This window comes from Pseudorca crassidens, chromosome 19 (assembly GCF_039906515.1).
Source record: "Pseudorca crassidens isolate mPseCra1 chromosome 19, mPseCra1.hap1, whole genome shotgun sequence".
NCBI classification, from domain to species: Eukaryota; Metazoa; Chordata; class Mammalia; order Artiodactyla; family Delphinidae; genus Pseudorca; species Pseudorca crassidens.
Genome location: NC_090314.1, coordinates 49020594 through 49046469, shown reverse-complemented (window position 1 = coordinate 49046469; position 25876 = coordinate 49020594). Strand labels below are relative to the sequence as shown.

Sequence of the window (25876 nt, the reverse complement as noted above, 5' to 3'; positions counted from 1 at the left end):
TTTTTTTTTTTTTTTTTTTTCCTGGCCGAGCCGCACGGTATGCAGGATCTTAGTTCCCTGACCGGGGATCAAACCCGCGCCCCCTGCAGTGGAAGCGTGGAGTCTTAACCACTGGACCACCAGGGAAGTCCCTGCTCTTCCTTTTGCGCAGTATCATCAGAATCTGACACTTTCCTCCTTACCGTCTTATTCATCACCAAGTCCCATCCATTTTACTTATCATTTTAATCCATCTGTGTGTTCGTCTCTGCTATCACCTAGTTAAGTTACTGCAAAGGCCCCCTCACAGGTCTTCGCAACTCCTGCTCCTGCCCCCAAATCCCGCTTTCTCTACCACACGTGATTTGACAAGTGGAACCCAGATCACTCTGTTGGCCGCTTAAACCCCTTCCATGGTGTTCTTCAGAATGGGGTGGCTTTCAGAATGGGGACCAACACCCATCATGTAGCCAACAAGGCCCTTTGGGATCTAGCCTTCCTTACTGCTCTATGCTTCAACCACACTGGCTTGGGGTCCTCTTTCGTGCCAGGCCACCTCCTGCTAGGAGGCTTTGCACATGCTGTTCCCTTTTCTTGAAGCACTCGGCCTGCCTTCCCACCAGGTCTCAGATCTCAGCTCAGGTCACTTCCTCAGGGGGGTTTTCCCCAACTGCGCCCAAGCCCCTGGCACAAAAAACCTCTGCCCTATCTTCTGATGGTTGTCCATGCGGTTCCTTTTTTTTTTTTTTTTTTTGCGGTATGCGGGCCTCTCACTGTTGTGGCCTCTCCCGTTGCGGAGCACAGGCTCCGGACGCGCAGGCCCAGCGGCCATGGCTCACGGGCCCAGCCGCTCCGCGGCATGTGGGATCTTCCCGGACCAGGGCACGAACTCGTGTCCCCTGCATCGGCAGGCGGACTCTCAACCACTGCGCCACCAGGGAAGCCCAGTTCCTTTTTAAAAATGTATCAAAATTCACTTTTTTAAACGAGTTTTGATAAATGCATGTAACCATGTTTTGAGTTTCCATCACCCCATGACCCTTTCCAGTCAATTCCTGTCTCTGTCCCTCTCAGAGGCAACCACTGTTCCGAGTATTTTCACCATAAATTAGTTTTGCCTTTTCTTTCTCTATTTCTTTACACTGTTTTCAGTTCAACTTTTAAGTCACTTTTTAGAAATTGGTGGAATATAGATTCTAAATAGATGAGCTAAATAAATGAACCTACTTAATAATTAAATTAGGGGACTTCCCTGGTGGTCCAGCGGTTAAGAGTCTACGCTTACACTGCAGCGGGCACGGGTTCGATCACTGGTTGGGGAACTATCCTGCATGCCACATGGCGTGACCAAAAAATAATAATAATTAAATTAAAATTACATACAAGTCACAGATTAAAATTATAGTCTTTTCCCAAAATGACAAAGTCGCTTTTAAAAAGATAATACGTAGTTGGAAAAGTTATGTAGAAATTGGCATTCTCATGTACCTCTGGAAATGTAAATTGGTACAGTGTTTCTGGAGGACAATTTGGGAACAAAATATTGTAAATCTTTGTGATGCTGTTAATCTACTAATATAAATTCCCACTTTGGGAACTTAAAGAAATAATTGATGATGTGCATAAATATATAAGAATATTCATCATAGCATTATTTATCATAGAAAAAGTTGGAAGCAACCTAAATGACCAACAAAAGTAAGTATGACAGAGCCATACAATAGGAATATATTGTAAAGACAACGAGAACTGCCAAGAAAGACTAAAGTTTACTTAATGGGTTTATTCTTAGAGTATATTTGTACTGTGATTCTGAACTTATTTCATGTTCATTACAGAGTAAAACAAATGAATACATATATTAATATAATTAAGGAATAAAGATTTTAAATTAAATACATATATTAATATAATTAAGGAATAAAGATTTTAAATATAATTAAGGAATAAAAATTTTAAATAAAGATTTAAAATCTTTAAAAATAAAGATTTTAAAGATTTAAATAAAAAGATACAAATATAAAACAAAAGAAAGGAAGGGAAAACCCCTTCCACTAAATATGTATTAGTGTTAAATACATATTTCTAATTAATTCCATTGAAAGGACTTAGGAACAATGTCCCTCTAGGAGCAATGAACACACATAGCATGAAGATACTGATTTCTAAATAGCTTTCTAAACTAAAAGGAACCAGAGCTTATTGGGAAAATAGCTGATTCTAGGTCTGAGCCAGGTAAAGTACAAGGTGAGGCTATGAAATTTCATTGTGCCATAAAGCGTAGACGTGCTCGGAGACTCAAGTCAGAGCAAACTTGAATGAACTCCCATTCACCAATTTGGGGACGATTTGAGCCTCAAAAAATGTGATGAGATGATTGAATAAAATGTGTCCTTGAAACCACAATGATGACGATAACAAACAAAGAGGCAAACAAACAAATAAGAAGGGAGGAAAGTTCTTCTTTAGAGAAGAATGCCAGCTAATAATTGTAGAAGAAAGGATAGAAATAGAAATATCATCCTTTTGCTACCTTGATGTAGTTATCAATTCAGGCAAAGCACATCAAAAGATGCTAAATCACTGGGTAAAATGTATCATGAATAGGGTATTTAGTGTCAAAGAATCGTCCCAGATTTCTGACTAATTACAAAAGGGAAAAATGTACTTTTATAGTGGAAAAATCCGGCAGTCACCACCTTACCCTAGAGACCAAACAGCATTGTTAGGCACTGAGGTGATATTATGAAGAGGGATACCACACCACCTATGGAATATTCTAACCCAAAATGATTAACCTGAATTTTATTATGAGAAAGCCATCAAATTCAGAACGGTCGACGTTCTATGAGGCTGGGACTCTTCCAAAGAGTAAAAATCATGAAAAGACAAAAAGGGCCGAGAACGAAAGAGACATAATAACTGCGTGCAATGGGTGTATCTTGATTGGATCATAGATCAAAATACACAGCTAAAAAGACATTTTGGGGACAGTTTGGCTTGAATATGCTCTACATAATAAATAATGTTATGGGACTATTAAATTCTCTTGGGTAGGATAATGGTGTTGTGGCTTTGTAGGAGAATGTCCGTTTCGATAGGAGATGCATATTGAAGTATTTAGGGGTAAATTATTATGAAGTCTAGAGACAGGGAGGGATGGGGGAGAGGGAGAAAGCAAATTGGCAAGCAAAGGGTAATGGATGTTATTTGTACTATTCTTTCAACTTCTCCATTGATTTGAACATTTTCAAAATAAGGTTGACAAAATTATAGAAAGGTATCTATTGACGCAATGTATTGTTAAGTGACAACGTATGTATGGCTCAATTCTATTTTTGTTAAAAAACAATATTTATACAGATGCCTAAATATATGTGCAAGAGTAATGTCAGCTGCTATAACAAAGGGACCAAAAATATGATGATTCAATCAAGAAAGAATTTATTTCTTGCACCTGTGATGGCCCAGGTGCTCAGCAGGCAGCTCTCCTCCACTAGGACTTACAGGGATTCAGGCCAATGATGGTTCTCTTGTCTGCCGAGACAACAGTCTCTTGTCTTCAAAGTTGTTGCCTCTCCAGCCGAGAAGCAGGGCCAGAGATTATCTCTGAAGCAGGCTGTACATGTCACCTGTGCTCCCACTCCACTGGTGAGACTTTCCTCCTGAGGCCACACCTAGTTGCAGTGGAAACTGAGTCATTCAGTTCAAGGTGGGCAGCCACATCCAGCTGTAGCTCTTATCACTTGAGAAGGGATTTCAGTGGAAAGCTAGTAGTCTCCATCACGCTCATTTGTTACACAGCAGAAACTAACACAACACTGTAAAGCAATTATACTCCAATAAAGATGTTTAAAAAAGGGGGGGGGGCGGTGTCTGAAAGAACACAGACCAAGCTATTTGCAGTTTTTATTTCAAGGTTAATGGAGTTTTGAATGCTTCAAAATTTCTCTCTTTGTCTTTAGTTTTCCATTATGAACATGGATTTTTTTTTTTTTGGCAATAAAGAAAAGACTTACACTTTACAAAAATAAGCCATTGAAACTACAAAAAGATGCTTTGTTTTCTTCCTCTGAAAGAAACATACAAGCTAATCTTAAGTACCACATTAAGCATTTTTCTTCTCAGAAACCTTCAGTTGGACCCTATTCTCCATCACATTAACTCTCAATTCTTTGCTTGACTCTCAGAGCCCCCCACAATCTGACCCCAGCTTGCCAGCCAACTTTGTCTCTCACCTCTCCTTCTCACACCCTCTGCTCTGGCCATACGCCTTGCTGCCTGAGAATCACGCCGTGGGCGTCACTCCATCCGTACCTTGGCTCCCATGCTGCCTCCAGCCGAAGCTGGTCCCTACTGCTCCTTGAGTTCCTAGAAAACACCATCCCCTTCATGAAGCCTCCCTTGACATCTCACTTTTTTGCTGTGAGTTTCTTTGAGGTTTAGAATTGGTGCCACCCAATTTATCACTTAATTAAACTTTGTTTTGCATTTTGCTAGTATGGTATAAATTGTGTCTCTCCCATTGCAAGTATCTTGTCTTTATATGGGGTTGAAGACACAGTAGATGCATATGATGCTGTTCAATTAATTCCCATGTTTTATGACCTATTATTCTGAGTAGGAAGTATTTTCATGGATGACTTCCATTTAATGACTAAGTCTTTCATGTTCTTCAAGTGTTCCTCTCAACTAAAAGGAGAATATGAATTCAAATAAAGAATGAAGGAGAGGGGCTTCCCTGGTGGCGCAGTGGTTGAGAGTCCGCCTGCCGATGCAGGGGACGTGGGTTCGTGCCCCGGTCCGGGAGGATCCCACATGCCGCGGAGCGGCTGGGCCCGTGAGCCATGGCCGCTGAGCCTGCGCGTCCGGAGCCTGTGCTCCGCAACGGGAGAGGCCACAGCAGTGAGAGGCCCGCGCACCACAAAAAAATAATAATAAAAATAAAAATAATTGTCCTGAACATGGGAAGGACTTTGCTGCCCTTAGTTTCTTCTAGAAGAGAGAATGTTTAGCCAGCTTTGGGATACATCAGCATTCTGTGTAGGACATGCTAACTTTATATTTCTTGAATCCATAAACGTCCCCATCCTGTCCAGAATGCTATTTATACAAGCTGCCCTTAATTCCCAAAGGCCATTTTTTGTGTTTGAGGCATGATATGAATGTGGACTTTGGGGACAGCACTCTGAAGATACTCATTTGCACCCACAGTTCCTTGGTCACCCTTCCCATGTTGTGACCTTTGCGTGTCGAGGTTCACAGCCTTGATCGTTCTCTTTCGTGATCTCGGGAGAACGTTTTATCTCAAAGGTAATAAACACACTGTCTTTCTCTGGCACCAGCCTGACACTACTCTTTGTCTGTTTTCCTATTCAGAGCAAGTCGTGTCCTGATCTTTACACTATGTCATAAGATCCACTCAGCTCAGCCTTCCATCACATGACACGTGGCTACAATGCGTTTTGTACACGTCCATCAGAATTCATCAGCACACCTTGTGGGAGGGAGGGAGGCGGCATACCAGTTGAGAACCAGCTCTGTAGATCTTGGAAATGAGCCATCAGGCAAGAGCTGGAAAATGACTTGGTCTTTTCTGTCCCTGACTACTTCTTCTGTCTCCATGCCTTTCTGATCATCTGTGCTCACTGTCACCTTGCCATTTCAGACTCAACATTGTTAGGACCCAGTTTAAAAATCTAGGCCTTTTCTCACCTTCTGAGATGGCCCACACTCTGTCTGTGGAGTGTTTCTCTCTCTAAACAAATCCACTTCTTACCACTTTGTCTCTCACTGAATTCTTTCTGTGATGAGACATCAAGAACCTGGGCTTCATTAAGTCCTGAAACCAGAGCAATGTACAACATCCAGGAGAGAAGAGATTTTCCTTTCAGTTTTAATATTGCAATGGGTGACCAGTGCTAGAGACTGGGTAGGAGGAGTCAAGATTGAGGACTGTGGTCGAGAATCCCAGTTCATACTCCCCACAGCGTGCCCTGCCACTCATTATCCAGCACAGGACTTGACCAGCCCTCCAGGTTCTGAGTGACATGGAGAGCAGAAATCAACTGGAAAAACAAGGCAGAAGCCATCCCAGGATAAGAACAATAAAAGTTTTTCTCCCACATATCCAGAACCATGAGGTGTCCTACATCTAAAATAGTTCCAAGAAGTTCCAATATCATAACCATGGTGATGTTGTTTTAATTATATATACACTCAAAGACAGAAATATTAGAAAGAACTGCATTAAATACTAATGAAAGCTGTGTTGCAAAAAAAAAAAAAAAATCTAGTCACTCTAACATCCCTGAAGAAACGCATCCCACTTAGCAATCCTTGGGTCTCCATCATCCAGGAGGTCTAACTAGAACCATTATCATGTTTCAAAGTCGCTACTTCAGTGCCCAATTCCCTAATGTAAGTCTCTTCTTTTCCTAGCGTGAGTCTTGCTCTGAACTTTTGAGAGTTTCTAGCAAGGTCATATCTCTACTTTATTATGGATGATGCCAAAAGAGCAAGTTGGGGATCTTTGGAAAATGTTGACTGCAAAACCCATAATACTCCAGAAAAATATTAATTTTGACAATAACTTCTTTCAGTCAATGTGGCTTTATTAGGACGCTCATCAGATTACCAAGAGAGAACTTAAAGTCTACACATGGGGCTTCCCTGGTGGCGCAGTGGTTAAGAATCCGCCTGCCAATGCAGGGGACATGGGTTCGAGCCCTGGTCTGGGAAGATCCCACATGCTGTGGAGCAACTAAGCCCGTACGCCACAACTACTGAGCCTGCGCTCTAGAGCCTGCGAGCCACAACTACTGAGCCCACGTGCCACAACTACTGAAGCCCACGTGCCTAGAGCCCATGCTCTGCAGCAAGAGAAGCCACCGCAATGAGAAGCCTGTGCACCGCAACAAAGAGTAGCCCCTGCTCGCTGCAACTAGAGAAAAGCCCATGCGCAGGAACGAAGACCCAATGTAGCCAAAAATAAATTAATTAATTTAAAAAAAAAGTCTACACATGTATTATGTAATCTGGGTTTTTTAGTTTAGTTTTTTTTTTTTTTAATGTTTCAGGCTTTGATTTTGAAACACAGCGCTAGTTTTCTTCCCCTAAAGGAAGAGCAGTATGCTCTTGCCTCCACCTCCATGTGACATTTCAACTTAGGAACATACGGGGGAAGAAAATTGTAACTACTCTTCAAAATTGCGAGAGGAGGAGACAGTTTTAAAATCAGCTTAACATCAACATAATTTAATTTTTATTGTCTGCTAATCTTTAAATGTTGTTAAATGTTTGCCATTGGAACTTTACTGTCTGAAAGAGAACTTGTACCACAGAAGTGCCCCACCTCGCCGTCCATTGCTCTTTGAAGCAGGTGGCAACGCATTTGAATTTTTCAGTGGGGTTTATGGTTTTGGTTTCAACAGCAGGTAGTTAATTTTCAGCGGTTAGCTGGTTACTTTTTTAAATGGCTGAACATGAACGGCCAATTGCAAAAGCCAACACTTACATGGTACTTTCTCAGTGTCTGGCACCACTACTCTTGGTGCTATAGACATATCCTAACTCCTTTCATGCTCACAGAACCACCAAAAAGAAGGCACTATTGTTCACAGATGAGAAAATCTGAGCGGCAAAGAGATGAACTAAAACTAATCCTATGTCACACGGTCACTACGTGAAAGAGCCAGGACTCACTCCCAGGAAGCTGGGCTCCAGAGTCTTAAATACTACATTTTGGTGCCAGAATGAGTTACTTCAACTTCTTTCACCCAAGGAGCATCCTCCTTGGATAATATAATGGGCTTTCATGAGAGAGGACACATGAGAATGGCTGAATACATGACAGGACACGAATGAAGATACAAAGAGTTGAAGTGATTGGCTTAAGATTACTCAAAGCAAGCACGAAAAGACCCAGTAGCACATTCATACGTATTATAGTTCTCACCATTGTGGCTTTAGTTTCCAACCGACAAAACACCCACTTCCAGCTGTAATTTCTGGACTCAAGGGTGATTCCCAGGGACTTCCCTGGTGGCTCAGTGGTTAAGAATCTGCCTGCCAATGCAGGGGAAATGGGTTCGAGCCCTGGTCCGGGAAGATCCTACATGCCACGGAGCAACGAAGCCTGTGAGCCACAACTACTGAGCCTGCATTCTAGAGCCCGCGAGCCACAACTGCTGAGACCATGCACCTAGAGCCTGTGCTCCGCAACAGGAGAAGCCACTGCAATGAGAAGCCTGTGCACCGCCATGAAGAGTAGCCCCCGCTCTCTGCAACTAGAGAAAAGCCCACACGCAGCAACGAAGACCCAACGTAGCCAAAAATATAGATAGATAGATAGATAGATAGATAGATAGATAAGATTTGCAACTGGAAGTAAGGTTGATGGAACCAGGAACCAGAGAAGGATATACTTGGAAGGCAGGTGCACGATACCATATGTAATTGGCATGGTTTAATTGGCCAAGTTTTCTTCCACCTTTGGTGCTATTAATGCTGGAGGTACAATGAATGGGTGAAGGAAGGATAAACATGGCTTAACACCCCACCCAATAAAAAGTCTCTTCACCAACTCCTCCCGATTCACCACTGCCTGGGGTAAGCAAAGAATTCTAGTCCTGGCTGAGGGTGAAGGGGACGGACCCACCAGGAGTGGACACTATTACTGCTCCTGATGCTGTAACCATGCATATTGGTAGTCTTAGCGCAGAGCATCTTTCCTGCCTTTCCACTGGCTGAAAAACAGATGTGTGAGTAGGCTTCTCCATTTGCTAATGTAAGTTGTTCGTGTTGAGCAGTTTGTGGAAGAAATTCCGTCACATGTTCACTGCTGTTCTTCTTGCCTTATGACCATCTTAGGCACCAGAATTAAAATTTGCCCACATTTCCTTTTCTGAGAATGGAAAGCCTATCTCATGTTCAGAAATGACCTCATGTTTCATCTTTGACATTTCAGAATCATTTTCAAGGATTTCTGTTAAATTCCAGAACCAAAAGGGAAAAGGGAGAACAACCAACTCATTATGTCCTTTCCTTTTTCCCGTCCCTTTATCTGAGGGTGGTCTGTTTTCTGAAATGCAGGGAGAAACAATAATTATTTGTTTGAAGGCTGTCACCAGGCTCTAAGTGACCAAACATGATTTCTAATCCTGGAGAATAGTGATCTGTCCACCTATGGATTTGTACCGACATCCTTGTAGAAAGACTGACAGGTAGGGGACTTTTTTGAGAGTGTAGTTTGTCTTACGTTACCCCAATAATTCAAAGCTATTCAGAGTATTTTCCTGAGTCAGGAGGCTTAAAATGAAAATGCCACAACTGTCAGAGAGAACGGGAAGCAAAATCAATACAAATTGGCACCGCTGGGGAGGCGTGGAGGACGTTAATTTAGCACTCTGTGTCTGCAGAGGACTACACTTTCAGAGGACTTGCCAATATAGACCACTGTGCAGTGCAGGAGTATTTAGTGACCCTGCCCCTGGGGTGGGGGGGAACCCTGTGGTTTTGTTTGTTGGGTGCATCGCCTAGCAAATCATATTAACACCAGGATCTAAGACCTTAAGGCAGGACTTAAATCGCCCTTCAGGACCAAGTTTCTCCTAATTGTTCATGTTTGTTTTCATTCATTTCTTTGGTGGGTGTAAGTGTGGCAAAGTGTAAAGCTATTGAACGCCTGGATAATTTTTATTGTGTCTGCAAGGCTGTGTTGAGATATTCTGACACCGCATGAGTCAGGATTTGTCCGTGCATAGATTTATACCGACTTCTTTATAGAAGACTGACAAGTAGGGGCCTTTTAAAAAGATTAATCTGGGCTTCCCTGGTGGCGCAGTGGTAGAGAGTCCGCCTGCCGATGCAGGGGACGCAGGTTCGTGCCCCGGTCCGGGAAGACCCCACGTGCCGCGGAGCGTCTGGGCCCGTGAGCCATGGCCGCTGAGCCTGCGCGTCTGGAGCCTGTGCTCCGCAACGGGAAAGGCCACAGCGGTGAGAGGCCCGCGTACCGCAAAAAAAAAAAAAAAAAAAAAGATTAATCTGTCTTATGTTGCACCCAATAATTCAGAGTATTAAACTGAGGCCTCATTGATTCAGTCCCAACACACTTATCTAAATTTCCTTTTCCTTGTCAAGTATATGATTAACATAAGGAACATTTTTCCTCCCCCTCCCCCCAAAGTAGCTCAAATAGCAAATAGCGAGAAGTTTAAATGCACGATGGTTTCTCCTGTTTTCATACGTAGCTCTTCACGTGAGCTGTTTGTTGGTCATCCAATTACTTAAGGGTCAGGAATTCATTCTTTTCATAATGTTCTACAAAATAGACTCATTAACTTTGCTATTATTTCTAAACTGATACGCCCAGTCCATGAAAATCTGATGAAACCTGGTGAAAGGGCACACTGAGCTCGCAGGATGCTCCAGTGTCTCTGTGGAGGGGTTGCTGCATTTGGCTTGTCTCTTCTTCCTCTGCCCAGCCAAGATGGCCTATTGACCACAGATACTCAGACACCTTTCATTTTCGGCAGAGTTCTGGTGAGAAGCATGCTCTAGCCGAACCAGGATTACCTGCCAAGAGTTCTGCGCGTAAGAGTGATTCCAGACTTCCAGCAATTGACCAAACATCAGTCAAGCACAAACATAAAAGTACCACGACTCCAAAGAAATCAGAGAACGCGGGCCCCAGCAAACCCTCTCCAGGTGAGTGGCGGGTTTATTGAAATTCACAAGCTCTAAAATCCCGGCATCAGAGATAAGGACAGCAATCAATTCGTGGTCCCGATTACACCTAGTGTTTTCCAAGCGGCCAATTCAGGTTTTGCAGGGTCTGATGATCTTATGCAAATGATAAAATCCATTTCGGAGTAGACCCTCAGGTCAAGGAGGTGTGAATTATGCAGAGTAACTGTCTCCACTGCCCACATTTTCTGCCCAGTCATCGGCTTTCTGTGGCCCTGGCCCAGAATGGCTGCCTTTTCATCTTCTTCACCCTTCTGGGAGGGGTAAAGGCATTTGGCCCCAGGTATCAAATTTTATGACTCAGTCCAGAGCATGAAGGGAAGCTTTCAAAAGCATCTGAATGGCATAATTTACTGCTGAGAAAGTCCTCCAGTTCTGGGGTTGTCCTCTCTGGGAAAAAAAAGGGGGCTTGGTAAATCTTCCCCTTGGTGCTATTTGGTAAATAATTCACTCTTTAGCTGCCTTTGAAGCAAAGACCGGTCCTCTGCTTAAGGCAGGAGAAACTTAATAGTATCCAGAAAGGGGATAAATGCAACTGAAAGTTTAGAGTCCCTCAGGCTCATCCCCATTAAAGCCAACATCTGTAGGACAAACTTGATTCCTCTGGGAACTGACGTGGAAGTTGGGATAACGAGGCAGAAAGGTCTGCCTCCTGCTTGCGGTGGAATGGAAGCGATCTAGATTAACTGCCGCAGAATTCGTAAACAGCATGCAATTCGCTTAAATCCAAATCACAATGACTTTCTAATCCTAAATAGCTCCTGTCGTGCAACCACCCGTCTGGTTAAGTCTTAATGCATTTTTAGACAATGGCAGCTCTCACTTAGATTAACCACCCACATTTTATAGCTTTAATGAAGTTTAAAGAAAAATTGACTTCCGAAATGATGTCCGTTCAGACAAAGCCCCAACTCTTTTTCCTTAACCAGGGGAAAGTATCATCGTAGTTAACAACTTCTCATTTTGAAGCCTTTTAGTAGGAATTAGGTCTTTAATTCAGCTGTTTAAGAATGAAATAGGGCAGGGGCTTCCCTGGTGGCGCAGTGGTTGAGAGTCCGCCTGCCGATGCAGGGGACGCAGGTTCGTGCCCCGGTCCACGAAGATCCCACATGCCGCGGAGCGGCTGGGCCCGTGAGCCATGGCCGCTGAGCCTGCGCGTCCGGAGCCTGTGCTCTGCAACGGGAGAGGCCACAACAGTGAGAGGCCCGCGTACCACAAAAAAAAAAAAAAAAAGGAATGAAATAGGGCAGATAAGATCATTCCCCAAATATTTCAAAATCCATGTTGTCATGTATCAAATTGAGGATGTCTTAAATAGAAAAAAATAAATTTAAGTAAGGCAACACCAGTCACTCGATATAATTTTTAGGCTTCTTGCTAAAACCAGGTAGCTGTTTGCATGATGTGCTTTGTCCTCTGTAGAGATAAATCATTCTAATGGACAGCTTAGGCCCACCCCATCTTAGCTTGTCTGATTAATATAGATGTTCTTCCGACTGAGCGGACTCCACACGGAACTTACAACACTGACAGAAAGGGAGAATTAATTCACTTCACTTTCTATAAAACCTCAAATTCGAAGAATCACTAGGCTAGAAAGCACCAAGGTTTAGGCAAGAGAGCCAAGTTGGCAGAAAGATATCTATTTCACCACGTAAGAGATGTTACTTGTAGTAAACAGCCTTGAAAAACCACCAGCTTAAAAATAATGATAATAATAAAATAAATAAATTTTAAAACACCAGCTTTATCACCATATTATAGCTCTAGACCGTGTCCAAGCCCCATGCAGCCATGAGCTGGACTGTGGCCTGGCCGTCCAGCAAGCGTAACAGCCCTGCTGGTTGATGTCAGTTACTACAGAAGCCGACTCAGTTCTATAGCAAATTGGGTTGATCATGTGAGCTAAAAGCAAAGCCTTGGTGTGTTAGGATCCATTCGTTTTACATGTATAGTCTCACCCTCAGAGTTTCTTCATCAGCACAGTGAAATGACAGACCAGGGACATGGCAAGAATTTAAGCTGAGTCCATTCAGGCAAAGTTGAGTCCAGCGGTGGTGACAACTCAGAAAATTCAGATAAACATGCTGCTATTATAGAAAAAGAGGCTTGGGGACCTGAATTATCTGGACACGTTGATCCGATTCACTGGGTAAACTCATAGGTTCCTGCTTTCCTTCACCTCTGTAGGGAAATATTTTTCTAAAGCATTTTGCGGGGGGGGGGGGTCACCCAAAGTTGGCAGTAAGTCACCAAAACTTCTTCCCATGTCAGACCTGAGTTCTGTGCAAAACTGAAGCATTAAGACAGTGACATCCCTTTGCAACATCTGCCTAATAGGCTAACCTTCCATACTGAGTTACGCCAGACTTTTCCTGAATAAAACAATGCAGCTGGGGAATGTGGCTTGACCTACATGCAGATCTATGTAATGGTAATCCATTATAATCCCTCTATGTGAATGATTATCTGGAACGCCTAACACAGCTACTTATCAATACAACAGAGGAACCATCAGTGCCCTCTACTAATAGATGTATAACTGAGATTTTCATTGTACTTCGTACTCTGTTAGAAGAAATTCACGCCTTTTAAATTAATTCATACATTCCACGGAACTATTTCTAAATGAGTTGGCTTGTGATTCTCCTTGTTATCTCCCTCCGTGCAGTTTTGGGCAAGTGCTTTAGCGTCTTTAAAATGCTTGGATTAGCATCTGAGCCCCGTTTCTCATCTGCTGTTACTTGGAGCAAGTAACTTCCCTGTGCCTCAGTGTCTTCATCTGTAAAATGGCAGAGCCTGGGCGTCAGCACAGATCCTACCTGCTGGGATGGCTGTGAGGATTCAATGATAAACATATGCTCAGCCATTAGAACGGCCCCCGACACCATAGCTCATACATGACAGCCTTAAGGTATCGGGTACAAGGCAGCTGTATTCAGTAGGGAGAATGGACCAGAAAACTTTGTTTTCTTTGTCTTCACATTACCTCCTCCCCACCTCCCACCCCAATCTTTTTTCCTTTCCCAAAAATCAGGGTTATATTTTTAAACTCCTAACACAAACGCAGGTACAGACACTTCTACTGTGCCCTGAATTTCCAAAGCAAAACACCAAATGGAAAAAGATGAACCATCAGAAAGCATTCACCAAGTGAGAGGTTTGCTTCCCCTCCAAAAAGACATGGAAAACTCAGGCAGTGAGTCCAGACCCAGCTGGGTCTGATGTGCAATTGATTCAGAAATCCTATTTCATGATCAAGGTGAACACTGACACAGGGTGAGAAATAAGCCTGGCCGAGTTACATATTCTTCTTTCAAGCAGCGGGAGGCTTGGGGATTAACCTTTACCGAAAGCCCAGTCTGTACACAGGATCTGCATCCTCCCATGAATGAATCAGGGGGAAGCAGAGCTGACAGCAGGCCCCGTGAGTGCAGGGAGCTATGGTGGCCATCAGCTCCTGGACTCCTGCCTGTTCCCAAAACCCCTACCAGCCCCATCCTGCCTTGGAAAGGAGCCACCTTTCCTTTCCAGGACACGCAGAGGCATCCAAAGGCCATTGTGCTGTGGGGGTCTGGCACCTGGAGTCCTAAGTCACTCTTGATCCCCGTGCCAGGTTCACAGGAAGTAAGTACCCTCTCCTGCCCTTTCCTCTCACCTGGAGCCCGGGCAGAGTCCTACTAGTTATGTGCCAGGAAAATGGATCTGGATGGAGTCTGGTGAGCCTGCTTCCAAAATCTTGCCCTTTAAAACAAAGCCAAATGTTCTGAAATTCTCCTCACTCCTTATTGAGTTCAGTGTTCGTCATTACCAGATTCGAATTTGTAGGAATAGCAAAACCTAGTCAGATTAATCGTGGCTTATGGTGGAGACTGTAAAAGTAAGAAACTGCAGTAAACTCCGATTTTAAAATGTACACGTCTAAGGCAGCTGTGGTCTCTTTTGGACCGGGAACTATTCATTTGAAGAGCAGCCTGGAAGGGAAATTTGAGGGCGAATCCCAATCTTCATAACTTACCTGGCAGATAAATTCTGTTGAAGATGTCCTCTGAAAGGCCAAGGTTGATGGGTTTCCAGGCAAGTCCACTGGCATCCAACAACTTTCCAAGCTGTCTGCCCAAGTTAGAGAACAACCAACAATAAGCAAATGCTCCCACATTTATAGAGAGAACCATAATTCTCAGTCCATTTACGGTAACGCTCCTAAGACAGAGGGGCCTGGGGCATCCCAGAGCCCGGAATCTGAAGCTCTGGCTCAGATTCCTGGTCTACCACCTACTAGCCCTATAAACGTAAACTGGCGACTTCTCCAAACTCTGTTTCCTCGTCAGTAAAATGGAGTCGTTACCAACCCCACCAGGTAGACAGGAGGACTGAAATCCTGGGTATAGACTGGGCTTCAGGTAAAGGTTAATCTCGAAGCCTCCCTCTATGTATGAAGCCTGCTTCCAACACCATAGACTGCTCCCAGGTTAGCACCTTTATAAGAGAATAGCTCAACCAAAGAAATTTTAGTTTGAGATGTGAGAGGTCGTAACTTGATTATTAAAAAATTTACCTCTTTGATTACCAATAAACTCATCCATTTGTACCCCCAGTACCTATGGGATGTTAGCATAGGTACATTCAACTGCCCCACACACAGGACCCGCCCTCCAGGGGCTCACTGCCTAGTGGGAGGGCAGGACACCAACACGCCCCAGCCAAGGCCAGTTCTAAGGATGTGTGGGGAGGGGCCGGCGGGGAGAAAATCCTGAAGGAGCGGATTGAGCCAGGGTCCGGGGAGGGAGGCGAGAAAGGTGCGCCCGGCAGGAGGTACCGAGGGGGCGAAGGCATGGAGGAGAGAGCAAGGAAGAGGGGGAAGAGATGACAGACAGACAGACATGGAGGAACTACAAGAGTCTAGGGCCTCAACGTATCCCCAGACTAGGGGCAGAGGCATCACGGGAGAGCTTGTTAAAAATGCATGAATCCCAGCCCAGGCTTACTGACTCAGAACCTGCAGTTAACAGGGCCCCTGGGAGATCTGTGTGCACATCTGAGTTTGAGAAGCGCTTGTGTAGGCTCAGGCTACAAGTTAGGAAGTGTAAAGTTGATGCCCTATGTGTAGGCAAGGACCAGGCCACCGAGGGCCCTGACGTCATGCTGGAGGCGATGGAGCATCAGATCGGCATCGTTAAAAGCTGACTGTGCTGGGCTTCCCTGGTGGCTCAGTGGTTGAGAGTCCGCCTGCCGATGCAGGGGACGCGGGTTCGTGCCCCGGTCTGGGAAGATCCCACATGCTGTGGAGCGGCTGGGCCCGTGAGCCATGGCCGCTGAGCCTGCGCGTCCGGAGCCTGTGGTCCGCAAAGGGAGAGGCCGCAACAGTGAGAGGCCCGCGTACCGCAAAAAAAAAAATGCTGACTGTGTTCATGAAAGGGGGCTGGCTGGGAGGGTGAGGGCAGACAGAAGCCGAGAGACAAGCTGCAAGCTGCTGTGGACCTGGAGAGAAATGAGAAGGGCTTGACCTGAAGCAAAAGCAGAGGGAGAGGGCCCGGGCTGGAGGGATGTTTAAGGACGTTAAGCCTGGCACAACTTGGTGAGCACTGGGGATGGGGAGAAGGAAAAAGGAGGAATCAGAGAGATCTTGGGGGTCTGGCCCAGAAAACTAAGCCAACGGCAGTTGCCTTTGCAAGGCTGACAAAGCAAGAAGTAGGTGGGGCCCATCCTGTGGCCGTTGTCCGTGAATGAACAGCCAGGATGGGCTAGGAGGAGATGCCAGGAAGCACCTGGGTATGCAGGTCTGCTGCTCAGCAGAGAACTCTTGGCCACCGGAAGGAAGCCAAAGGCCTAGAGTGAGTAAGAGGTGGCTGAAACTACAGGAACGTCTCCCCTGCGAGAGCGGACAGGGTAACGAGAGATGATGAAGGAACCTCGGGAAATACAAACACCTGAGGAGGGAAGGGAGAAGACAACGACAGAGAAATGGTCCGAGAAGTAGGAGCCACGCCAGGAGCCAAGGGAGGCCTTTGGAAATGAGTGGGTTAGAGTGTCAGCTACAGCGGATTCAAGTAAATAAGGACCGAGAGCCCTCCGTTATAGGTCATGGTTTTCAACCGGATGGCATCTTAGCATAGGAACTGAGTTCAGCCGCAGCATTTCCCCAGGTTCTCTGATAAGAATCGCCAGGGAGGTCCTTAATAAAACACACACACCTGGGTCCCGTCCTGACCCATAGCATCAGACTCTCCAAGGAAGGGGCCTGCAGAGCTGGTTTTCCACAAGCTCTACAGCTGATTCTCATCCCAGAGGTTTGGACCTCATAGCCTTGCTTCTCAAACTTCAGAAGTTCTTGAGAAATACCTGGGGACCTCAATCAACTGCAGGTTCTGATTCGGTAGGTTTGAGTGGGTAGCAAGGCTGCACTTCTAAAGAAGCCGCCAGGTGACAGCCACGCTGCTGGTCTCAGGGCCACCCCGGCAGGAGCAGGGCTAGAGAAAACAGGTTTTGAGGAGGTAAGCCGTTGATCCAAGGTGACCCGGCTTGGCTAGTGGCAGAGCTGAGAGATCTGTCATGCTTGAGGGGTCTCTCTGGATCGTGACTGCATCACGTGCCCATATTCTGCGTCCAGCAAGGATGGCAGATGGAGTGTGAGGTTAGCGAACAAATCATTAACTTCACTTGGACACCTCCCCCGTCCACCTGCTTCTCCCCGCTTGCTCTCTCTCCCTTGCCGTGAGCCCACCAGGATCTCTCTGCTTCTTTCTCTTTCCCCGAGCTTCCCCTCTGCAGCAGAAAGGCCAGATTAGGGCATGACCACAACCTCCCAACCCGGGGCATCTGGAAAATCGGGGGAGAGAGCGTTACCGAAGTGAGACCCAGCGGGCCACCATATGTTGCCGCCAGAACAGCTAATTAGACTGGCTGTGGGAGGGGAGAAGGGCCCACGAGCTTCCACATGGGAACTTAGTGGGAAAGAACTTTCCTGCATCTGTCAGGGACGCCGGAGACCATCGGCTGGAGAAGGGTGTGATGGTGATGCCATTGCCCTGGTTAGCTCTTCAGTGACTCTGAGCTCCAAGCCAGGCACCTCCTGGGCAGGAGCCAGGCCGGCTGCCCCCAGGCCACCTAGACACACCACCCCCCAGCCCCCGAAGAACGAGTTTTGAGTTTAGATTCATTCACAGCCTTTTCCAAATGTCCTTTCCCACCCTGAGGGCTGCCTCCTGACTGCTCTTTTTCTTTCGTGCAGGTGACGGCAGGCAGCGCCCCCTGTTCTGTGTTGAATATTCCCCTTACTGCTCCGTCTTTGCTTTCTCCCCCGTCCTGCAGCCCAATACCAACTTCTGCAGCCTCCAGCTGCCCCTACTGCCGCCTGCCTCCCCGGGGGGCCGGGACACTTCCCCGCCTCCCCCTCCGGTCTCCTTTCCCTCCTCTCCGGGCCCCGCACCCGAGTCACCGGCAGCCCTGTGCTACTTCCCCATCTCCTGCCCCAGCCCGGCAGAGACCCCTGTGCTGTGCCTGCCGGACTCCCGAAGGCCCAGTAGAATTTACCTCGTGTGGTAAGTCGCCCTCGGTGAAGGACACAGCACAGTGGAGTCAGGGAGTGGGGACAGGGGGACGTTAAGCTTCCAGAGGGCAGCGCCGTGACCGGCGGCAGGAGGTGTAACGTGCGGGGAAGCAGGAAGACCAAGACAGCTGCTCCCACTTCACTCGGCCTTCTTCCAGCACTTAAAGGAGTGAGCGACCAATAAAAGCCCATCCTGTCTCGAGACTCATCTGATTTCTTCACTCCCGCGTCTGGCGCAGTTTCGATCGTTAACCACCAGAAACAGATCAGGCTCCTCCGGGTCTACTCGTAGCCTTGGGGGTGTGACTATGCCCGCTGAGCCGGCCCTGAGAGGGTGGCACCAGGGACAGGCCTCTGGGGGCAGCCCACGCTGGATCTGATTGTTGGTTCAGGACCACACGGAGGAGAGACAAATTCAAGGGCTCAGTCGCTGCTTACAGTTTCTTTCCTGACTCCTTATTAGGCCCTACACCTCCCCAAATCAAAAATCCCACCTCCTGGGGCCCAAAATAAAACATATTTATGGTGCATAATGAAGCTTTAATTAAGAGCTCCTCTGGGGATGCGAGACAACACTCATTTCCAGCACACTCAGACTGGCAAACAGACAGGGCCTGTTATTTGTAACTGTACCGAAAGCTGCCTATTACACCAAGGCAACAGCAGCTCCTGCGATTAAGCTGTAATTCTTCCCACGATCTGAAAGAAGCAATAAATCTTTTCAAAAGGCATCTCAGGCAGAGCCTTGGCACCTCCTGGGCACCGGGCATCGAAGTGAAGATGGTGTGGGGGAGGGTAAATGTTCAGGAATTGTCTTTCTCTTCACCTTGCTTTTCAAACTTGGTCTATCCAGAACCGTGTCTGGGTACGGCAGGTGATGTGAGGGGCGGAACAATTATCAGGTGCGTGGAATTAACGTGGACCGTTAAATGGACTCGGTTCTCAGCCATCAGAGTCTTGTATAAGGTTTCTACCTTTTTCTCCCTTTCCTGGTCAAATTAAGAACTATTCAGTCAACAATTAGTGTCCCAGCACTGTCAAGAGAACTGAGGCAGGACTACCCTGCTGGTACAGTGGTTAAGAATCTGCCTGCCACGTGGGGAGGGGGAAGGGTAAGCTGGGACGAAGTGAGAGTGGCATGGACATATATACACTACCAAATGTAAAACAAGATAGCTAGTGGGAAGCAGCCGCACAGCACAGGGAGATCAGCTCGGTGCTTTGTGACCACCTGGAGGGGTGGGAGGGAGACGCAAGAGGGAGGAGATATGGGAATATATGTATACATACAGCTGATTCACTTTGTTACAAGGCAAAAAGTAACACACCATTGTAAAGCAATTATACTCCAATAAAGATGTTAGAAAAAAAAAGAATCCGCCTGCCAATGCAGGGGACACGGGTTCGAGCCCTGGTCCGGGAAGATCCCACATGCCGCAGAGCAACTAAGCCTGTGCACCACAACTACTGAGCCTGTGCTCTAGAGGCCAGGAGACACAACTACTGAGCCCGCATGCTACAACTACTGAAGCCCACGCGCCTAGAGCCCGTGCTCCACAACAAGAGAAGCCACTGCAATGAGAAGCCCGCACACCACAACGAAGAGTAGCCCCCACTCGCCGCAACTAGAGAAAGCCCGCGCGCAGCAACGAAGACCCAACGCAGCCAAAAATAAATAAATAAATAAATAAACTTATTAAAAAAAAGAGAGAGAACGGAGGCAGACACCTTCTATGTAAACAGCTGTTTGGTTTTTTTGCTACTGGAGGTACCCCTTTGCCCAGATACTAGAAGGTGTGGGCTTCACGGTGCCCAAAGCAAGCCACAGTCTTCCCCAAATTCACCTACAAACTTCAGGATGTTAGGTTGGCTGGCAATGAAACTCCTGAACACAACCCCCTCCGTTCTCTGTAAGGCAAAGCGTCTGTCCTCCTACCTGGAGAGGAAGTTACATTTCACCTTTCAGTGTAAATATAACTTGGCCTTCCTGCAGATTAATATATGTAACATGCCACGGTGAGGACCATCTTAGAAAGGCCCCAGAGGTCTGAGGTTTGGTTCACTTTGGATGCGGGCAAGGTGATTAGGACTGGAATTCATGGACATACAAACTAGGCAGCTTAGGTCACCTCATTTGTAACTTCAGTTGCAGATGGAGAAGAAGGAATAATTCCCAGGAGTTTGCTTTCCACTGAACCTAAAGCGTATCACAGGGAAGAAGTCAGTGGTGCAGCCAAGTTAGATTATAATCTTTAGGCCAAAATGTGTTACTCATCTCTGTGAACCCCTGGATCATTGCATAGCAAAGGTGCACGGGTATTTGTTGAACAAATTATAATAAAAAAACAAGTTACTGTTTGCCTCTTGGATTTTATAACAGGATTAAGGAAGAGAGCAAGAATAACACAGGGGCTTCCCTGGTAGCGCAGTGGTTGAGAGTCCGCCTGCCGATGCAGGGGACACGGGTTCGTGCCCCAGTCCGGGAAGATCCCACATGCCGCGGAGCGGCTGGGCCCGTGAGCCATGGCCGCTGAGCCTGTGCGTCCGGAGCCTGTGCTCCGCAACGGGAGGGGCCACAACAGTGAGAGGCCCGCGTACCGCAAAAAAAAAAAAAAAAAAAAAAGAATAACACAGAAATAAAGGCTGCTGAATAAGTTATTCTCAACCTATAAAGCCTGCATAATAATAAATTTCTGGTCAAATTCAGTTCTCTCAGGGGCGTGACTTCAGATTCCCAATTATTAGTAGTAGTAGTGTCACTATTCGTGGTGGAAGCAGCAGTCACCATTTTTAGCGGCTAATAAGCACCAAACACTGAGTTAGAGCATTTACATACGTTATTGCTAATCTTCACAATAACTCTGCAAGGTAGGAAGAGTCCCACTTTACAGCTGCAGATACTGAGGTTCAAAGTGCCCAAAGTCAGAGGGTTCTGCTTACAGTACCAGCAGTGTTTTCTTCACTGCCAGACCTGGTCAAACAGCCTCTCGTGTTTCAGCTTTATTACTTTAGTTTGCTGAGAACTCAATTAGAGGAGACAGGATTATGGAGATCATTTTGGAAATCATTTAAGAGATCTGACCCTTTGAAGAAGGTACTTTTTTTGAACAAGAAAACAGACTAACCTTTTATCTTAAGTCATCCTTGGTGTTCAGCACAAGAAAAAACAAATGGTTCTACTTCTGGAATTTCCCCATAGTTTCAGCTGAATACATCTTCTCAAGGCCTGCTAGGCGATTATGATTTGCCCTGCAGTAGAATTTGAGGCAACACACAGGCTGGCTAAGACAGGGTCCTCACCCTTAAGGAGCTTACAGTCTAGTTGGAGAGAAAAGACACACACCTGAGGCAATTTTGGAATATTTAAATGCTAAAGGCCCTAAGGACCCTGAACGTCTGGCCAAAGCAGACTCCTAAAACTGGAAACAGACCTCCAGGGACTTGCTGGCTGGCACATGTTAGCGCAGGCTGAAGAAGAAAGGCCCTCTGGGAGGGCGTTCACTCCCCCGAGGGTGTGCAGGTGTGGAGCAGGGGGAGTAGGGGGCTGCAGGCAGGGTGAAGTTCTGCTGCCTGGGCTGTGAAGGAAACTTGAATATTCTGCTGGGAATCAGAGTAAAATCCTTGTGACAAGGACCTTTGAGCCAGGTCCTGAACACACACTGGACTTGGCCTGTGCCCTGAGCCTGGCCCTTCCCTGATCCTCCCTCTGTTTCCTCCTCAGTAAGTAATAACCCCCGCTGCTTTCTCCCCGGTCAGCCAGGGGCTTAGGCAGGAGGCAGTCGCTGACTTCTGAGCGCTGGACAGGAACGAGGCCTCAGGGGATGGGGAGAAGCCTGTGGACCAGAGGAGCACAGCTCCTGGGGCTAAGTGCCTCCCCGCTTTCCTCCATGGCCGGTCCCTTAGTGTAAAGCCTTGGTCCCTCCTCCTCTCCCCACGCTTGGTCAGTGAGATCCTGTGTAACCACCATCCTACACCATCTCATTTCCTGGAGGATTCTCTTCTCTCCTTTCTGGTCATGCCCACAACCTCTCTGGGCTCCACCGACGTGCCCTAAGCTGGAACCCACACCACCGGTAGCTCCGCCTTTTAGTAAGTTCCCTGTGGAACACGATCCTCTCTGTCTTAGAGCACAGAACCCACTGCCTTCCCCTACCAGGGCCTGTCAGGGAAAGTAGGTAGTACCTAATCACTGTTTTAAATGAGGTTTCACGGACTGCCAAGGAGAGCTTTCATTCCTTCCCTGAATCTGGATGAAAACTATTCACCCAACCACAGCTTACACCACGGAACATAAATTCAGTTGTCTTCACGTGCCAAGAAAGGCTGTTCTCTCGCACAGGACTCAGGGACCCTTCCCAGCTTTACCCCCGTGGCCTGCTGGCTACGGCTATTTCTGAAATTTCTGAACTGTCCAAAAGGGGATGAGCCAAGCAAATTCTCTTGGAAGCATTTAATCGAGATATTCACAATTTAACTGCCTGTGAACTCGAGAACTTGTAGAGCTGCATGGAAAATAACAAAACTCTTTCCCTAAACTCACGGGCACTGACACTTAATACGTGTGAGGAAGAAACTTGAGATTATTCGTACTAATTAGCAACCTAATTCAAAATGTGAATCTTAAAAAAAAATATTGGGAACTCAATCCAAGTTAGCACTCCAGCTACCATCTTCCTGTGAGTGTATCATCCCAGTCCAGTGGTGGGTAGCACACAGGCAAGAGAAAGGGTATCTGGTCCCCAGATGCTTGGAACCTTTCTGGAAAGCCAGATTAGCTGCTAAAAAACAACCTGAGGATATGAATATGCAGGTGTAAAACAGGTTGTGATTCAAACTTGGATGAACACGTGGGGAGCAGGGCTTGTGGTGTGTCCCAAATGTAAAAGGCTCTTGACGGTTTTACCAACAGGCCCATCCCAACGTCTAAGAACTGGAAGCTAGAAACTTCTTAGTCAAAGGAAACACCCCCTACAGACTCCACATTGCAGGTGTCAGGGGTGCTCATTAATGGTGATAAAAGCCTTGTGAAGTAGGTACTATTATTCCCATGTCACAGGTGGGAAAACTGAGGCTTCCAGAAGTGATTTGTCCAAGCCCCCATGGCTAGAAGGTCACAGAACCAGATTTCAAATCCAGCTCTTCCCTGACCTCCTGGGTCTATTTCCTTAAAAGCCTTCCCCACCCTTTGAGCATTCTTTCTACAGAAGATGTTTTCCTGTAAAAATTATTGAAAAGATTTTGCATCTTTCAGCAGCCCAGGCATCGCAGATTTTATCAAGCAAGAGGAGGCCAAACCTAATAGTCAGCCCAGAAATGCAGAGCCCGAGAGCGTCTGCGGACAGAAGCAGAGAGAAACTGCAGCTGCCCGGGAAGGCGCCAGCCCTCAGGGGAGTAGGTAAGGACCTGCAGCTCGTGCACCTCAGTCCTCAGAGAGACTGACTTGTGCTGTAACCTGGTGAATTCCGTGTGGTTTTTAGACACTTCCGTTTTTATGTGAAGAGTGTGTACCTTACAGTGAAACACTTAAAAGCAAACTATTGGATCCAATTTCCTTCTCCAAGGGAGGCTGCTGGGAAAAGGCAGGGCAGGGAGGAGTTTTAATTTTCTCTGCCATTACTCCATAAGTGAGACTGTGCATGGTTTTGAGTGGGTGCCCGCCGTCAGGCTTCTGGAGAGGGTATTTGGGTGGTGGGTGGTAGGTGTTGGGGGATGGGGTGGGGGTGGGGGGTGGAGAGGCAGTCTGCAGCCCAGGGATGTCTCACCTGGCCACAGTTCCTGCCCACTTCCCAGGAGGGAAGGATAGGGGGGTCTGTGGATGGCAGACGACTCACCTCCCACGGAGATCTTCTCCCCTCTGATCCAAGGCGTCAAGACCTTACCGTGTAAGAAATAACATCAAAGCGAATATAAGCTTTATTTCAAAGCCCTGGTTGGCGGATACCTCCTCTTTCAGTCTTGAGCGTTCATCCCAAGGCCTAAGCCATGCTTGTCCTCTCCTGCGGTGGCAGAAGGAAAGGAGGAACAGGTCCTAAGGACGCCCCTTGGGATTCAAGGAAAGGGATGCTTGGTAGCTCACCTTGCCAAGGACCTGTTCTTCCCCTTGGGGAAGCCACCGAGCATCACACTTCCTTGCCACCCGATAAACACAGGCGCCTTTCTTTAAAAATATGATATATACTGTGGTGGACACACGCAAATATAGAACATGTATCTGGATGGCCTGAAGTCAGGGGCGATTAGAGCCTATGTGAATCTCTAGCAACTAGATGTCCACGGGCTCCCGGTGATCTAATGCCTTCCGTTGGGAAGGGCAGACCTCACTTCTAGTTCCAGCTCTTCTTCCTCCCAGCGATGGAGTCTTGGGTGGTCAAGTAGCCAGTCTGGGTTACAGTTCCCTTGTCTTAAAATAAGGATAATGATATCTACCTCACTGCATTGCTGTAATAACTAAAGGAGCTAATATTCTGACCAGGACTTGACGATAGTGGGCAATCAACTCCTGTAAGTTTCTCTCCTGCCATCTCCCCAACAGTCCTCAGTGAACTGTAGACTGTTATTTGAAAGGTGAGATTCCCTATGCATCAGACGTTCCTGGACCCGGGAGGCTCATCTAATCCGCCACCTGCACCCAGAAGACATCTTCCATGATCCTGAGATTCACTGAGATTTTGTCCCAATTTTCTATTATACCAGGACTCCTCATCTTCCCCCAATTACTCCCTCAGTCATCTCGCTGTAGTCCTTTTTTTTCACATTCTAAGTGGTTTGCATAAGTGGGAGTAGGAGTCACATGTTTGAATTGCACCAGTGAGAGATTCGAAGCAAATGGGACAGAGAGGTAATACATAGACAGCTCTTACGAATAATAAGAAAAACACAAATGCCTAATAGAAAAGTTGGGGAAGAGGCACAGCAGACAATTTCACAGAAGAAGAAATACAGATGGCTGATAAAATTGGAGGGAAAAAAAGTTCAAGCTCACTCAGTAATGAACGTAAACTTACATGAGATAAATTTGGCCTACCTTAGCTAGGCTAAGGTTTTTTCAAATAATGTTCAATACTGGTAGTGAAACTAATAACTAACATTTCCTGGGCACTGATGTGTCAGGTGCTTGCCAAGCCCTTGGCATGCATTCCTGATGACACAGTTATGAGAGATGCTTTCATAGTCTACCTGTAGGGTAACTTGGTACAAAGTGGAATTTGGCAACATGTGTCAAAGTCTTTAGAAAGCTTGCAATTCCACTCCTATGAATCTATTCTAAGAAAATAAGACATATAGTCAAGGAGTTATAAGCAAGGACATCTATCCTGGAGTAATTTGTGGCAGCAAAAAAACTTAAAATAATCTATATACCCAACAATAGGAGAAGGGTTATACAAATTATGATATTTTATATAATGTACCCTTGCAGTATAATTATTATTGTGTTCTTCACAATTAACGGCAGGAGATAATGCTCACAATAAAATGTTTAGGGAAAGGAAGCAGGACGTAAAGTTGTATATACCCAGATATCCCAATTTTGTTTTTTAAGACAATACTTCTAGATAAGAGAGGCCTGGGTTGTAAATTCAAATGTCTTCAGGGAACAGACAG

At 46.3% G+C, this 25876-nt stretch overlaps 1 protein-coding gene and 1 long non-coding RNA gene across 11 annotated transcripts in view; one reads left to right on the top strand and one right to left on the bottom strand.

Moving 5' to 3' along the window:
• Positions 1–25876, top strand: part of MARCHF10 (membrane associated ring-CH-type finger 10) — an 88670-nt gene that overhangs the window by 27558 nt on the left and 35236 nt on the right. Inside the window, exons 4-5 of the mRNA XM_067717060.1 lie at positions 10515–10686; positions 23526–23669. Coding sequence (XP_067573161.1) covers positions 10515–10686; positions 23526–23669 — 316 coding nt within the window. The remainder of the gene's footprint in view (positions 1–10514; positions 10687–23525; positions 23670–25876) is intronic.
• The window catches only part of LOC137212909 (uncharacterized), a 52170-nt gene continuing 33315 nt past the window's right edge, over positions 7022–25876 (bottom strand). For 5 of the 10 annotated variants that reach the window (XR_010937692.1, XR_010937697.1, XR_010937691.1 and 2 more), the window contains 2 exons: positions 14744–24270; positions 7022–11898 (listed from right to left, as the gene is read on the bottom strand). This is a non-coding gene — a long non-coding RNA (uncharacterized lncRNA). The remainder of the gene's footprint in view (positions 11899–14743; positions 24271–25876) is intronic. The other 5 variants (XR_010937699.1, XR_010937695.1, XR_010937696.1 and 2 more) reach the window with 5 other exon arrangements.